The following is a 14,423-nucleotide window of genomic DNA, read 5'->3' as shown; positions in this document are numbered from 1 at the left end:
TCAGTGTGACAGGGCAGGGTGGCATCACCCGTTGTGCCCTGTGTAAACACAGGCGTGAACGCTGCTGCAGCATTGCTCCTGGAAATTATCCCTGATACTGAGGGAGCTGCTTAAAGATTGCCATATGAATAATGCTGTTATGAGGAGACTGTAAACATGGATTAGTTAAAATGAATGGATTATGAGGTTATAAATCTGTCTGTAGGACTCTAATGCCATCATAGACTGTTCACAGTTTGCTGCTGTCCCTTAATTGAAATTGTAGCCTGGATTATATTAATGCCCTTATATAAATCGAATTGCAAATCTATATTCCCTCTCTCCACAGCAGTAATGTTTTATTTAGTTGGTTTTCTTTGCCGGGGGAAATGATCCCGTTGTGCTGGGTGCTTGGGGTCAGGCTCACTCTCCAGCCCACGTGCTGGCTTGGCCTTTAATGAAGCTGTAGCCTCATGTGCTGCCTTCCCTCCTGCCTCCAGATGCCTGGGCCATCTTTCTTCCCATTTTTACATCCTCTCAGGGCAGATAAGGCAGTTGCCCATGTGGAAAAGACATTTTAACATCAACAGTGTTGATGGAGCAATGGGGAGAGGCATGGAGGGGTAAGAGGGTGGGGATTTCTTCTGGTCCTGGCCTGGTTGGTGCTTCTGCATGTACATCACATTGTGTGCCCATAACCACATTCCTCATCCCCTCTGGAGTTGGGATTGTCCTCCCAGCCCTGCCCTGTGCGGGGCGAGCAGCCATCGCCGATCCCTCTTCCTCCTTCTCACCACCTCTCCCCGCTCCTCTCTGCAGTGGGAAGAAGTCAGTGGCTACGACGAGAACCTCAACACCATCCGTACGTACCAGGTGTGCAACGTCTTCGAGCCCAACCAGAACAACTGGCTCCTCACCACCTTCATCAACCGGCGCGGGGCTCACCGCATCTACACCGAGATGCGCTTCACTGTGCGCGACTGCAGCAGCCTCCCCAACGTCCCCGGCTCCTGCAAGGAGACCTTCAACCTCTACTACTACGAGACAGACTCTGTCATTGCCACCAAGAAGTCAGCCTTCTGGACAGAGGCACCCTACCTCAAAGTGGACACCATCGCTGCTGACGAGAGCTTCTCCCAGGTGGACTTTGGGGGCCGACTGATGAAGGTGAACACGGAAGTGAGAAGTTTCGGGCCCCTGACCCGCAATGGCTTTTACCTGGCTTTCCAGGACTACGGGGCTTGCATGTCTCTGCTGTCTGTCAGGGTCTTCTTCAAGAAGTGCCCCAGCGTGGTGCAGAACTTCGCCATCTTCCCGGAGACGATGACGGGCGCGGAGAGCACGTCCCTGGTGACGGCGCGCGGCACCTGCATCCCCAACGCCGAGGAGGTGGACGTGCCCATCAAGCTGTACTGCAACGGTGACGGCGAGTGGATGGTGCCCATCGGCCGCTGCACCTGCAAGGCTGGCTACGAGCCCGAGAACAATGTGGCGTGCAAAGGTAAGGTTGGCTTTGGGCAGCAGGCCCTTTGGATTTGTCCCCACACAAACCGTTTTGTGCAGTAGGCAGTACTTCCCCTGATGTGGTTTTGCTCCAGGGAGCAGGCAGGAATTTGGGAGGAAATTACAGCAGGAATTTGGGAGCAGTGGTCAGCCTGTGGTTGCTCAGTGTGCTCTGGTCAGTGGCAAGACCTGATGAGCAGTGTGGTGGTGCTGGTGCTGCTGCCACCCTGCTGGAAGTCACCTCTGTGGTATGGTGCCTTCAAAGTGCTGCACTTGCCGGACAGGTTCTGTCATCTGCCTGGTTATTTTCCTGGCAGAGCTCAGCAGCTGCCATCAGGCCTGGCTACCATGGGGGTGCTCTTGATTCTCTTTGTTAATTGGAATTGTTTGCTGGTTTTTGGGTTCCCCACCATGTGTGCTGCTGCCTGCTGGATCCTGCAGTGTGAGCTTATAAATATGGAAACAGTGCTTGCTGCTTTTCGTCTCCTTTTGCCCTTGTGGTGAATATTTCCCAAATACCATTGGAGTGTTGGGTTTTTTTTCTATAGGCTGCTCTTTCCTTCTTCTCTCCCTAATTAAGGTGTTGGTTTTGCATGCTGCTTGGAAGGAGGGAAGAGGAGAGGGCTCTAGAATAGCTTCTAGAAGGTTAACACCATCGTGACAAGGAAGGGTTGGGAAGAAGAAGGTTGAAGTGCTTAAGGGCTGGTTTGGCAGGTTGTGATGGGAAGAGGTCCAACTTGGATCTCTTTTGATGCAGGTGGGGGAATGTGCGTGCCACCAGGCTTGGCTGTGATGCTCCTTGGGGAGTCCCTCAAGGTGTTTCTTCTCCACTTGTAACTCTGGGTATGTGGAAATAGCAAAGCTGGGATTCAGCCTGTGGAGAAGCTTGTTTGATGGTTTGCTCTAAACCTGGGAACTTGTGTAGGTTTTCACCACGCAAAGCCTCATTCCCACCTGGCAAAGGTGGGGGTGGTGACACCTTCCTGTGCCAGGGCTCTGACAACCAGGAAACCCCCAGAATCCTTTCTCAAACAGCATGGCTGGGGGATTCCTGTGAGTTTTGTGGCTGAGCTTTAGGGTGGTTTTGTTCCCACCAGGAGATTCCTGTGAGGAGCTGAAGCTCTCAGTCAGAGGGAAGGCTCTCTGCAAACTGAGCGTTTCTGGCGAGACGTTCCTCTGCTATTGAACCAACACACAGAAAGCACACATGGTTGTACGGCAAAATGACATTTCTCATCATGGGAAAACAAATACTAATTTTAGCTAAACACTGGAATTGGGAAGTATGTCACTTTGCCAGAAATGGAGGAAAACACAATGCAAAATGTGGTTTTTGGTGGTGTTGACCTTTCTGCCAGCTGGAGGAAGGCGGGGTCTTGAAGTGCTCCTGGCCCCTGGGAGGACTGTGATGCACCTTCTCAGTGCTTGGGGAGGGGCAGAGGATTGACAACAGGAGGATGAGAAGTGTGGGAGCAAACCTGCTGAGAGTGGGTGTTAGACCCATCTCCATGGCTTTTCTTTATTTCTTTTCCTTGTGCAAGCTCCAGCAGGGTTGTGAAGTGTTCATGCCATCAAAGCTCCACCAAGCAGACCCCAGGAAATTGGGGGTTTGTTGGGTTTTCTGTGCCCTGGTGCCTGTCTCCAGCTGTGCTCCCCCTCCTCAGCACTGATCCCCAAGGAGAAACTGCTGAGCTCCTGGTGAGCATTCTGCCTTTGCATGGGGAGCGTGCTTTGTATTCAGACTGCTTGAGGGGAAGATTAAGGGATCGGGCAGCTCCAAGGAGTAGGAATATCCTTTATAGATTGACTGGCAGCATGTAGGATCCTGAAAGGCACCAGAGTATGCTGTGGGTGGAGGGCAAGCAGGTGTTAAATGCACCAAGCACGTCTGTGATGACAGGAATGTGCTGTTTGATGATTCCATGGGTGCTGGTAAGATGCTGTCTGTGGAGGAGAGCTCCAAGCATTTTCCAGTTCCCATGTCAGGAGGACAGAGAAAAGGCTGGGATTGAGTGAGACCCGTGTGTCTGAAAGCCCTGCTCAATGCTGCTGAGGAACCCAAATCCTATATATCCCTCATCCCCTGGAAGTTCACTAAACCCCCTCCTAAAAGCTTGATCCAGGGTTAACATCTTGAATTTTGGAAAACCAACTGTGTTTGAATAAAAATCTGACCTTGGGTTGGACTCTGGCTCCTTGAGAGTTCATTGGCCATTAAGCTCCTCCTTGGATCCCCATGGGCCTTGGAGCTGGCAAGGGAAGACCTAAGCCCACTGCTGCCCTTCATGAAGGTTGGTGGGCAGGAGGTGTTACATGGCAAAGTTTAGAAATAAAAATTCCTTGGTTTTCTGTTTGACTTTGTTTTCTTGGAAGGGGCTGTATTCCTCTGCCTGGTGTGCCTGGCAGGGAAGCTGCCAGGATTGCACCCTGGCTCCTGGGAAGCACGTACTCCTGACATCTGCTCCAAGCCTTCATCAGCCTGGGATGAGACACTTAGCAAGCCCGTGGGAATTGTCACCAAGGAAAAAAAAAAAAAAAACCAAAAAAAGAAAATCACTCAGTATTTGAAGGCTGAAAAAAATAGGCTTAATTCCTGCATGGTGGGGAAAAAGATAGGGTTGGATTGTTTAGCTCCCCCAGCTCTGTCTCATCCTCGCTCCCCTGGGAAGGAGGCTGTGCCCATCATGGGGCCATTACACCAGAGTGGGTTCGTGCTGACAGTGGAGCTTGGGCCACTCAGGGATTCATTAATCCTGGCTTTTAGTGGCACTTAGAGCTTGGGGGAGGCACAGGCACAACGTCATCTTCCTTGGAGGTACTCAGAGCCCTGAGGAGATGATCCTCATGTTTTGGGGTCAGAGGGATGGGGGGCTGCTCCCACCACTGTGCCAGGGTGGATGTGGGAGAGAGGGGAATTCTCTGTGTGGATCAGCCCTGTTGTTTGTTCCCATCCCCGGCTGGTTTGGCACAGACTCCCTGGCACAGCTCTCAGCTGTATGCCAAGACCCAGTGGCCTGCCCAGCCCATCCTGTTGGACACCCTGTGCCTGTGGGCGGTGGGTCAGTGTGAGATGCAGGCTCTGCCTGAATCCCAAATGAATAATTCATTTGGTGTGCGAGAGAGCCCACGCTCTCCTCGGGCTGATATTAAATCCATTTGTCTTGCTCTGCCCTGTCCCTCAGCCCTGCTTTATGGCTTCCTTGTGTGGTCAAGGGGCAATGCATCATGGTGCTGGGGACGAGGTGGGAGGGAAGGTGGCAGCAGGGATCACTGGGAGGCGGGGGAAACCTTGGATGAGCAGGCTGGGTGGATTTCGCTTTTTCTCCCCAAGGAAGATTGTTAAACCCTTTCTCTCCTGGTGTTTGAAACCTGACGATGGCAAAGGAACTCCTCACTAGAATGTTGGCTGTTGTGTCTCTTGGTTTCATCCCTTTTGACTTGGAGGACTGGGCACTGTTTCTGTCTGCTGGAATCACGCTGGCTTTCTCTCTCACCTTCCCGGTGCTGGGCGCTAACTCGGGTGCACAAAGAAGGAAAAAGTCTGGGACTGACCTACCTTTGTGCTGAATTTCTATGTTGTATTTATAAACTCAGGAAGAAGGGGTGAGAGAGCAGTTCTGCTGCTTCCCGGCCTTGTCTCACTTTCAGTTTTCCTCTCCTGGCAAATTCCTGTGCTGGCGGGTTCAGGAGCCTCCAATCTGCTGCTGCTGCCTGTCTGCTACAGCAGCTGGAAATCTGACCTGGCAGGGGGGAAAAATCAAAATAAACCCCACAAAACAAGAGCAAAGCCGGGCTGTATTGCCTGCAATGCAAAGGCTGCTCATCAAGCAGCCTTGCTTCCAGGCATCCCTGGCTTTCCACACAGCAGCCTCTCCCCTATCCCATCTCCAGCCAGGTGCCCCATCCTTCCTCACCTGCTGACCGATGTGCTGGGCTCTGCCTAGCCTTTGCCAAAGCTCTGTGTGGGTTTATCCTCATCTCCTTCATCCCTTTGAGTGCTCTGTCTCCTTTCCCTGTTTGTCCTTCCCTTCTGCCTTTTGTGTGGAGGAATGGATCGGGAAAGGAGCAGCGGGAGGGGCAGCTCCGACCTTGAATGTTGAGGAGTGAGCAGCTCCACGCTGGTTCCCCTGTTATCCTCCCCTCCTGCCGAGCAGCCCTGGTGATAATTATTGATTCCCTCTCCTTATCCATCACACAAGATTGGAAACAATGTGATTTATAAAGTGATTTTTAAATAACTGCAAACATTTCGCAATTAGCAGTAGAACAATTTGCTATCGCTTAAAACAAGGGAATTGTCAGATTTTCCCGATGCAATTGTTGTATTGAGAACTGGGAATTTTTGGTGTGCCCTTGCCTGCCTTTTCCCTGCTCCATGGTCCAGCCTGGTGCCCCTGCACCATTTTGGGATGCCCAGGAGAGGTTTTCTTTGGTGATGAAGGTGATGTTGGTTTTGTCCCATGGGTGAATGGCAGCAAGGGAGATCATGGGGACACAGGACCCTGTCCCTTTAGATGTATTTATCCCATCCCAGTGTGCTGCAGCTCCATGCCCAGCTGCCTGGATGCACCAGGCATTAGCAGGGGCTGCAGAAAAGGCTTTTTTTTGCTTTTAAGGATGGCTTAATTTTTTATTTTTTCTCCAATCTGCTCGTCCGTGCACTTGCCTATGGATGGAAATCATCTTCTTTCCAGCCTCTGTGCTGACCTCTCTCCTTCCCACCACTCCAGCATCTCATTCCAGCTCCTTCCAGGCCTCTAAGTGATCCTTTTTTTGAGGTTTTATCCTCTAAAGCAGGAGGGGGAAAACAAGGAGGTAAAAAGAAAGTGCTTCCCCTGCCCTTGTCTCCTTCCACCTCCCCTTGGATTTGGTTTAGCAGGGCTCGGGATGGGGCCAGCAGCATCCCAGAGTGGGCCAGGTAGAACAAGGGCTGGGGACAAAAAATAAATATTTGGGCTTAAAAGCTATCAGCACTTCCTGAAGCTCTTTACTGGGGACCTGGCTTAGGTCAACCAGTTTGCTCCCAGGCCTTTTCCAACTGTGGACAAACAGCTGATGCACACTGGGGGCTCTGCCTGGCAGCTGGGTAGGAAGGAGTGATGCTCAGGATGATTTAAGTGTTTTTCCAGGGAAAATGTTGCCCTGAGGGTTGGAATTGGGATTTCAAGCTTTCCTGCTTCCCAGCATCCCACGGCTGGGCAATATCAGCACAGTGGGGCTGTGGATCTCCTCCTGCCCGTGCCCTGCTGTGCCTCTGCTCCCTGGGGCACCTGTGACACACTACCCCACTAACCATCCCAAAAGCTGCTTTTAGAACGGCAGCAAGGATGTCCAGGGGGTGTTTTATTTCAGGCTTAGCTGAGCCACAAACCTCTGACTGCTCAAAATGGGCCTTTTTTTTTTCTTTTTTTTTTTCTTTTCCCTTTTGTTTTTGATTTTTGGCACAATATCAAGTTTCCTGCCCCTCTCCCATCCTGCATCAGCCCAAGCTGCTCTGCCTGCTCAGGCTGTGCTGGGAAGTGGCAGCTCTGGCAGCTCCTGCCAAATCCTGCTGGGGGAGGGAGGGAGGGAGGGAGGGATGGATGCTCCCCTTTGTTGGAGGGGCTTTGCCTTTGCCTGGAAGCGATCTCCCGGCTTCCACCACTGGGTGGAACAGGCAGCCCAGTTTTACCACGACCACACTGAGGAGGAGAAACAGTGGCATCACAAAGAAAAAAAAAAGAGAGAGAGAAGAAGAAAAAAAGTGTGATTTTTTCCCTAAATTATGCCTTAGTGAAGGCATCCATTAACCTCCGTAATAATTTTGCAAGGAAAATGTCCAGAAAACCTTGTTAACTTTTTTTTCTAATGAGTGTGATGGGTTTTAATGAAACTCTTAATTAGACATTATTAGCCCAAATGTGTCTCTGATGGATTCAGGCCCTTTTCCTTCCCCCAGCACAGGGATGGGCGGGTCCATGAGGCCCGGCTGCTGTTGGGGAGGAGGCTTGGGCACCACTGCCAACACTCCCTGTCCCTGTCCCCAAATCATCCCTGTGATCCAGACCCATCTGAACGAGAAAAAAGGGAGAAACACAGAAAATACCCCAGGCAAGGTGTGAGTGGGGGCCAAATGAGCATTGCAAGGTTGGGATTCCCAGGGTGGGCTGTTGGAGCAGTAACCTCAGAGGGATTAGGGATTAGCTTTCATGTATGGCTTTGTTTTCTTGCTTATCAATTTTTTTCCTCCTTAAATTGTTCCATGGGGCATTTATGTATTTTTCTTCCCTACCATGAGAACTTCTGAGTGTTAATAACATTGATTCCAGCCTTAAAACAGGAAGAAAAATCGTCCTTTGATTTTCCCACTCACCCAAGGGTCTTTCCTTGTGTCTGCAAATGGAAGCATGAAACTGCTTCCAAACCCTTGTTCTGTTAATGATCCAGTTAGGAAACTTCCTGTAGTAGCTGAAGAGCCTGGGGAAATTAATTTTTTGGGGAATTTTGGGGTGCAGAGCTCCTTGTGTGCATATTCATGAGCATCCCTGCAGCAGCAGGCTGTGAAACCCACCCATCTTTCCCAGCCTTCTCCACTGAGCCAGCCCAGGAGACCTGGCTCTCACCCTGCTGCCTTTGCTGTCCAGCAGGAGCAGGGATTGTTCTCCTGGACAATGGGAGAGCCGCAAGGAAGCGCCGGATCCGGCCCACGTCCGGCACCCGCATTGTTTCACCCTTGTTTGCAAATAGCCAGCACCTGGCAAACCCAGTGACTCAGCCAGGGACTTTTAAAGCCTTTCTATAACTTTTTCCTTTTTGTTTTTTGTTGGGTTGTTGGTTGGTTTTTTTTTTTTTTTTTCAGTCACGAGAGAGCTCCTTTGGGAATGCCTCTTCTTGCTGTGGGTTGCTTGCCAAGGGGTGGGGATCTCACCCGTGTTTGGGGCTGTGCTGCACCCTACAGCCCATGGGGCCAGTGTCTCACCCAGTAGGATAACAGTAATAATTTAAAACAAACATAAAAAAATGAGTTTTTACCCTGGCTGGGGAAGGGGCCAGAGCACCAGGAGAGGCTGGGGGAGCTGCAGGGGCTCAGTCTGGAGCAAAGGAGGCTCAGGGGGAACCTTGTGGTTCTGCACAGCTCCTGACAGGAGGGGACAGCTGGGGGTGGTCAGGCTCTGCTCCCAGGGAACAGGGACAGGATAAGGGGAAATGGCCTCAAGAGGTTTAGTTTCGAAATTAGGGAAAATTTCTTCACCAAAAGGGCTGCCAACAAGCTGCCCAGGGAAGTGATGGAATAACTATCCCTGGAAGTGTTTGAAAGCTGTGTGGATGTGGCACATGGGGACACGGTTTAGTGGTGGCCTTGGCAGTGCTGGGTTAATGTTTGGAGTCAATGACCTTGGAGAGCTTTTCCAAACTAATGATTCTGTGATTCTATATTTTTTAAATAATAATAATAATAATAATAATAATAATAAAGGATTTTTCCCCCTCAAGCCATGAGATAACTCATCACCACTCCTCTGTGCAAGGCATCATTTGGAAGCTGAATTGGGCTGCAGTTGGGTTGCATTTGGGCTTTGTGGGTCCCCTGCAACTCCTGCTTGGGGAAACAGCCCTTCACTGATGATGTTTTAGTGAGTGAGAGGCCCAGAGTGGTGAAAAATCCGTGGCCCAGGTGGAAGGAGTTGCCCTGCTTTCCCCTGGCTGTCTAAGGAGGTTGGTGTGGGTTGGATGTGCCAGCTGGGACCCTGCTGAGGAAGGATGGAGCCCGCTAGGATGAGGGAGAAGTAATCAGAGCAGAATGGGAGGTTTTAATTTGCTCCCTCCTCGAGCCCCGCCGCGCGCTCGGGTGGTGACAAATGGAGCGGTGCCGTGGTGTCAGCTCTGAGTGTGGTACAAGGGGCCATTTGTCACGCCTGGTGCCTCAGATGGCAGGGGATGTGTGCAGAGGGGAGTGGGGAGATTAAATCACAGCGTGGCTCATGCTCTCAAACAGGCCCTTCCTTGGAGGAGCCATGGGAAAACCCATCCATCTTCAGCCAGAGCAGCATTCACGGCCAAGGAACTGCCCTGCCTTGCTGTGGGAGCATCAAACCAGAGCTGTGGGCACCCCAAATTCAGTTCTGCACCCACCCCAGGGGGGAATTGCTGTTTTCCCACCCTAGGCTCCAGCAGCAGCCCTGAAAATTTCATTAATGGCATGGAGGGAGCTTCATCACTTGGTTTTTGTGTTCAGCCCAGGACTCATCTGCTTGTGTCACATTTATGGTATGAAATGGATTTGAGGCAGGAGAGCTGTGAGCTGGGGTAGGGGCTGGTCACCTTGGTGCTCTCAGTGTGGCTGCATCCTGCCTGGGCATGGCTGGGCTCCCAGCAGCACCAACCCTGTGAGCAGGAAGCAATTCCTGGGATAATGCTGTCCTTGTCTTGTCTCATCCCTTCCCTCCCTGGGGCCTCTCTGGGATGAAGCTCTGGTAGGGGCTGTAGGCACACAGTTTGTGGTGATTGGGAGTGGGGCTGAGCCTCAATGGGCACAGCTGTGAGCAGCAGGTGAGCAGCACTGACAGCAATGAGCCATGGAGTGCCCAGGGGCACTGCCCAACCACCAAAGGGAGCAGAGGGCACACAGGTGCAGGGCATCCACAGCAGGGGATAAAAGGCTGGGCTCAAGAACAAGGAGGGCAGACTCTTGCAGCCTTCTGAAGTGCTGTGGTGTTGCTCTGCTTGGGTTGAAGCCTTTTGCAATGGTATGGTGATGCTCTGTGTATGGTGGCTATCTCCTGGCTGTGCTGGGAGAGAGTTGTGGGGCACAGAACTGTGTGCCAAGCTGAAGGTGGAGAGCTCCAGCCTCAGGTCTGGTCTCTGGACTTTGCTGCCTAAAACTTGTCTGTAAAAGCAGGGGCATCCTGGAAAATTATATACAGGGGGAATTATGAATTGAATTTCTCTCCTGGGTCTGCAGCCCAGAGAGGAAATTGCCCTTGAGGAGAGACTCGATACTGACTTACACTTTTATTTTATTTTGTACTTTATTATAGTACATATTGCATCCAGGCTCAACACATCTGCCCTGGCCCTGGACATAGCTTTGTAGGAGGGGTTGGTGCTCACTGGCATTTGTCCTGTCCATAGTGCAGAGGGACTTGGTCACCCTCCTCACGAGCAGGGATTACTTTGATATTTATGGTTTTTGCACTGATACAAAACAGGAATTAGAAATGGTTCTGGGCATGGCAGAAAGGTTCTCTCTGGTCATTCTCTGGCTAAACCCAAATCTCTTGGTTCTGCCATGGACTTCTGTTTCAGCACACCAGGCAAGCGAGGGTGGCAGTGCTGCAGGGGGGTGGCAGGAGAGACCTGGGATTATCACAGATCTCCTGCTTCACACAGGATCTGCTCCTGAGCTCTAAATCGTGTGTTATTATTGAAGACAACTTATTCTTAGAGAGCCCAAGGTGCAAATTATGTTTCACAGCTAAGAAAATCTTCCAGAGCTGCCTATGTACAGTAAATCCCTGCAATCTCAGGTGGCTTTGACTTATGTGTAGCAGATGTTGAGGATGGAGGAGACCACTCCTTTGTGCCTGCTTGTTGCTATCACCAGCATAGACACAGGTGGAAATTTAGGCAGGGAGAAGCTATCTGGGCTCAGAGGTGGGGTCAGTGAGTGTTCTTCCACCCTGAAGCTCTGAACATCTGTCCTGTCCCCAGTGGTGGCACCAAAATGGGCAGTGCCAGAGTGTTCACACTGCTTGCAGGAGGTCCTTTCCTGTCCAGGAGCTCCAGAGCAGGTTGCCTGCCCTCCCCACTGTGGCATAGGGGTGACCCAGTGTGGGAACCATGGAATGGTTTGGCTAGAAGGGCTTTTCAAAGGTGCCACCCTTGTTGGTGTTGTGTGTCCTCTCTCCTCTCTGCAGCTGGGTAGGAGGGCGCCTTTCCTCTCAGGAATAGTAATTATGGCTTGCACTGCTATAAATATTCATTGGGAAGCTCTCTTAATTGTTTTTCTAATTAATTCCTTGCGTGGCACTCTTGGGGTGGATGAGGAATGTGCCTTGGTTGGGATGTCCTCCCATGGCAATTCTATTCCTGGCTGTAATCCTTGAGCAGTCAGCCAAACCAGAGCCCCCAGGGCTCACCTCCATCAGGTTGGCAATGTCCATGTCCTGCTCCATGCTGGGACATCTCCCCAGCCCAGTGTGACCCGAGGCACGATGTCCTGCAGTGCTGTGGCAGGGACACAGGGAGGTTGTGTGTTCCCATGTCCCTGCCTGTTCCAGCAGTGCCAGCCTGGCCCTGTGGCTGAAACTCTCCCCAGCCCCATCCTGGGGTGACTCTTCCTTCACGGTGTCAGCACTAATGAGGAACCACTTCAGGTGTAATTAATGAGCACTTGATGCTCTCTAGATTGAGGGGACACTGCATGGCATGAGCTGGAGAAGGAGGAAGAGGTGCTTAATTGGTTTCTGTTAGGGATGGGAGATGTTTGCTTCCCAGCCAGGAGGGGACTGTGCTTTGGGGGGCCCTGTGGCAATGCCACCCCAATTTCCCAGTCAGAAGGGGGGCTGCAATTATGGAATGACATTGGTGGTTCCCAAAACCCCTAGTTGTAAAGGAAAGCTGCATCTTTTTTCAGGGGGCTTCTAGCCACAGCCCCTGCCAGCAGCTCTGGGCCTGGGGGAAGAGTTTCTCCTGGAGATCCTCCAGGAATTTTTGTGCCCTTTCACTTCTCTGTTGATGAGGTGGCTCAATGGCTCATGCAGGCATTGAGGGGTGAACACAATGTCCTGAGTAAGGTGGCACATGGAAGTATTGGCTCTTCCAGTCTCTGTCTGGCAACTCTGGAGTTTCACATTGCTGTGGTTCATGAGGGGAAAAAAAGATTTCTCCATGGAGCCTGATGCCTGGAGTTGAGCGTAGAATATCTCTGGGGGTTGTGATTTTGGGACAGAAGTCCTGGCCTGAATCTCAGTCCCCCATTTTTTTACTCCAAACTCGTTGTGAGGTTCATTGTGGATGACAGATGGTGGTGGGGCACTGGCCTTGGGCACTTCCAGGGATGGAGCAGCCACAGCTTCTCTGGGCACCCTGTGCCAGGGCCTCCCCACCCAAGAATTCCTTCCCAATATCCAGTGTAACCTTGCCCTCTGTCCATGTGAAGCCCTTCCTCCTTGTCCTGTCACTCCAGGCCCTTGGAGCCCCTTTAGGCACTGGAAGCTCCTGCTTGCAAGGATGGCAGAGGGAAGAGCCTGTGTCAGGCTGCAGCTGCTAAATCTGTTTTTAAAGGAGAATATGAGGAGGTTAAATAGCATCAAATCCTTGATGACAGCTTCATCCCTCTTTCATTTGTTGACTCAGAATAATGAGCTGGGGCAGTGAGGATGGTGAGCTGCCTGTGCCTGGTAGTGCCATGGCCATGTGTCTGCTGCTCGCTCTGCTGTGACCCTCCCTGTGTATGTCTGTGAATTGTCTGGAGTTTGATTAATTTATTCACTTTGATCACTCAGAGTGGCTGGTTTATGGCAAGGAAGTGGAGCTGTGGTCAGGGAGCTGTGGCATGGGACTGGGCAGTGAGCCTGGAGCCAAGTGGAAACTAAAACAGAACAAAACCTGAGTGGGAGAACAGTGATTTGGAAAAGTGACCATGACAAGTGTTGGGTTTTTTCCCCCTCTGGCTGTTCTGGAGAGTGAAGTGAGTTCCCTGCTCCGTGGCAAGCTGGCAGCCCCACGGCACCGTCTGCCCAGGGCGTGCCTGCTCTTCTCTTCCCATCCATCTGGGACAGATTTTCCCTTCAGACCTTCAAAATCCTCCCAACCATGAAAAACAGAGAGAGTGGAGCCCAGAGTGGTGATTAAATGGGTGAGCATGGACCTGTTGGGCTGCTGCAGGCAGTGAGCAGCCAGGCACGTGGGAGCCTGGACCAGCTGCTTCCCTGCCCTGCTCGAGGCTTCAGCTCCTTGTTTAGGGCCATGATGTCACCTAAACAGTTGGTGTTGAAGCTCCTTTGCATCCAGAGACCCCTAATTTTTCCAAGTTTTTCCTCTTTTCTGGAGGAAAACTGCTTCTGGCTGAGCATGGACTGTGTTTTGCTTCCAGCAAAGCACGTGGGGCTTATTCTGGTGAGCATTTCAGTCTGTGAGCACCTTGCTCCATCAACCAGGTATTTGCTCCTCTGGGGTGAGAGGTGGGTTTTTGGGAGAGGTGAACAGGGATGCATCCAGTCCTGTTGCCTCTAATATGCCTTGCACAGCTCCCTCCCCTGCAAGCACCTTTGAAATCCTGCCCTGCTCCAATTCGCTTCTCATCCGTGAGAAGAAAAGCAGAGAATAAAAACCCTGAGAAAGGTAAAACCACATTGAATTTTACTTCCCTCCATGAATAAACCATGGCAGGCTGGCTCTGACTTTAATTTACATGCGTCCCAAGGCGGATCTAAGCCTATTCCTCCTGAGGTGGAGGGCTGGTTTAATTAAGCAGCTGCATCATGTGGAGCAGGGAGAGATGGAGCCCGTGCCTGCAGGATGCCAGCCCCGATGCTGGGAAGCTCATGTTTATCTCATGAGTTTATCTCATGAGTTTCTGCCTAGACAGTGCTGAAAGAAGGGAACACAATGGGGCAGGTGCTGTTTGTGATTCAGATGGCCCCAAGGCAGGAGCATCTCTGGGGGATCCAAGATTTGGTGTGTTCGGCTACAAAATGGTGAAGTTGGCACCAGAATGAGGTTTTGGGACAAGGATCTGGCTGGGACAAGGCTCTGCTGGACTGTCCTGTCTGTGGTATTTTCGAGGTCCCCTGTGGCAGGAAGGAAATGATGAATCTGACTCCATGTTCTTAGAAGGCTAATTTATTATTTTATGGTATTATATTATATTAAAGAATGCTATAAACTATACTAAAGAATAGAGAATGAATACTCACAGAAGGCTTAACAAGATACCAATGAAAAACCTGTGACTGCTT

The 14,423-nt window shown here is 51.3% G+C and overlaps 1 protein-coding gene across 2 annotated transcripts in view; it reads left to right on the top strand.

The window, feature by feature from the left end:
• EPHB1 (EPH receptor B1) overlaps nucleotides 1-14,423 on the top strand; it is a 105,407-nt gene that overhangs the window by 53,712 nt on the left and 37,272 nt on the right. For both annotated transcript variants that reach the window (XM_066557047.1, XM_066557046.1), the window contains exon 3: nucleotides 799-1,480. In XM_066557047.1, the coding sequence (XP_066413144.1) occupies nucleotides 799-1,480 (682 nt within the window). The remainder of the gene's footprint in view (nucleotides 1-798; nucleotides 1,481-14,423) is intronic.

Source organism: Molothrus aeneus, chromosome 10 (assembly GCF_037042795.1).
Source record: "Molothrus aeneus isolate 106 chromosome 10, BPBGC_Maene_1.0, whole genome shotgun sequence".
Taxonomy (NCBI): Eukaryota; Metazoa; Chordata; class Aves; order Passeriformes; family Icteridae; genus Molothrus; species Molothrus aeneus.
This window is presented reverse-complemented; position numbering and strand designations above follow the sequence as displayed.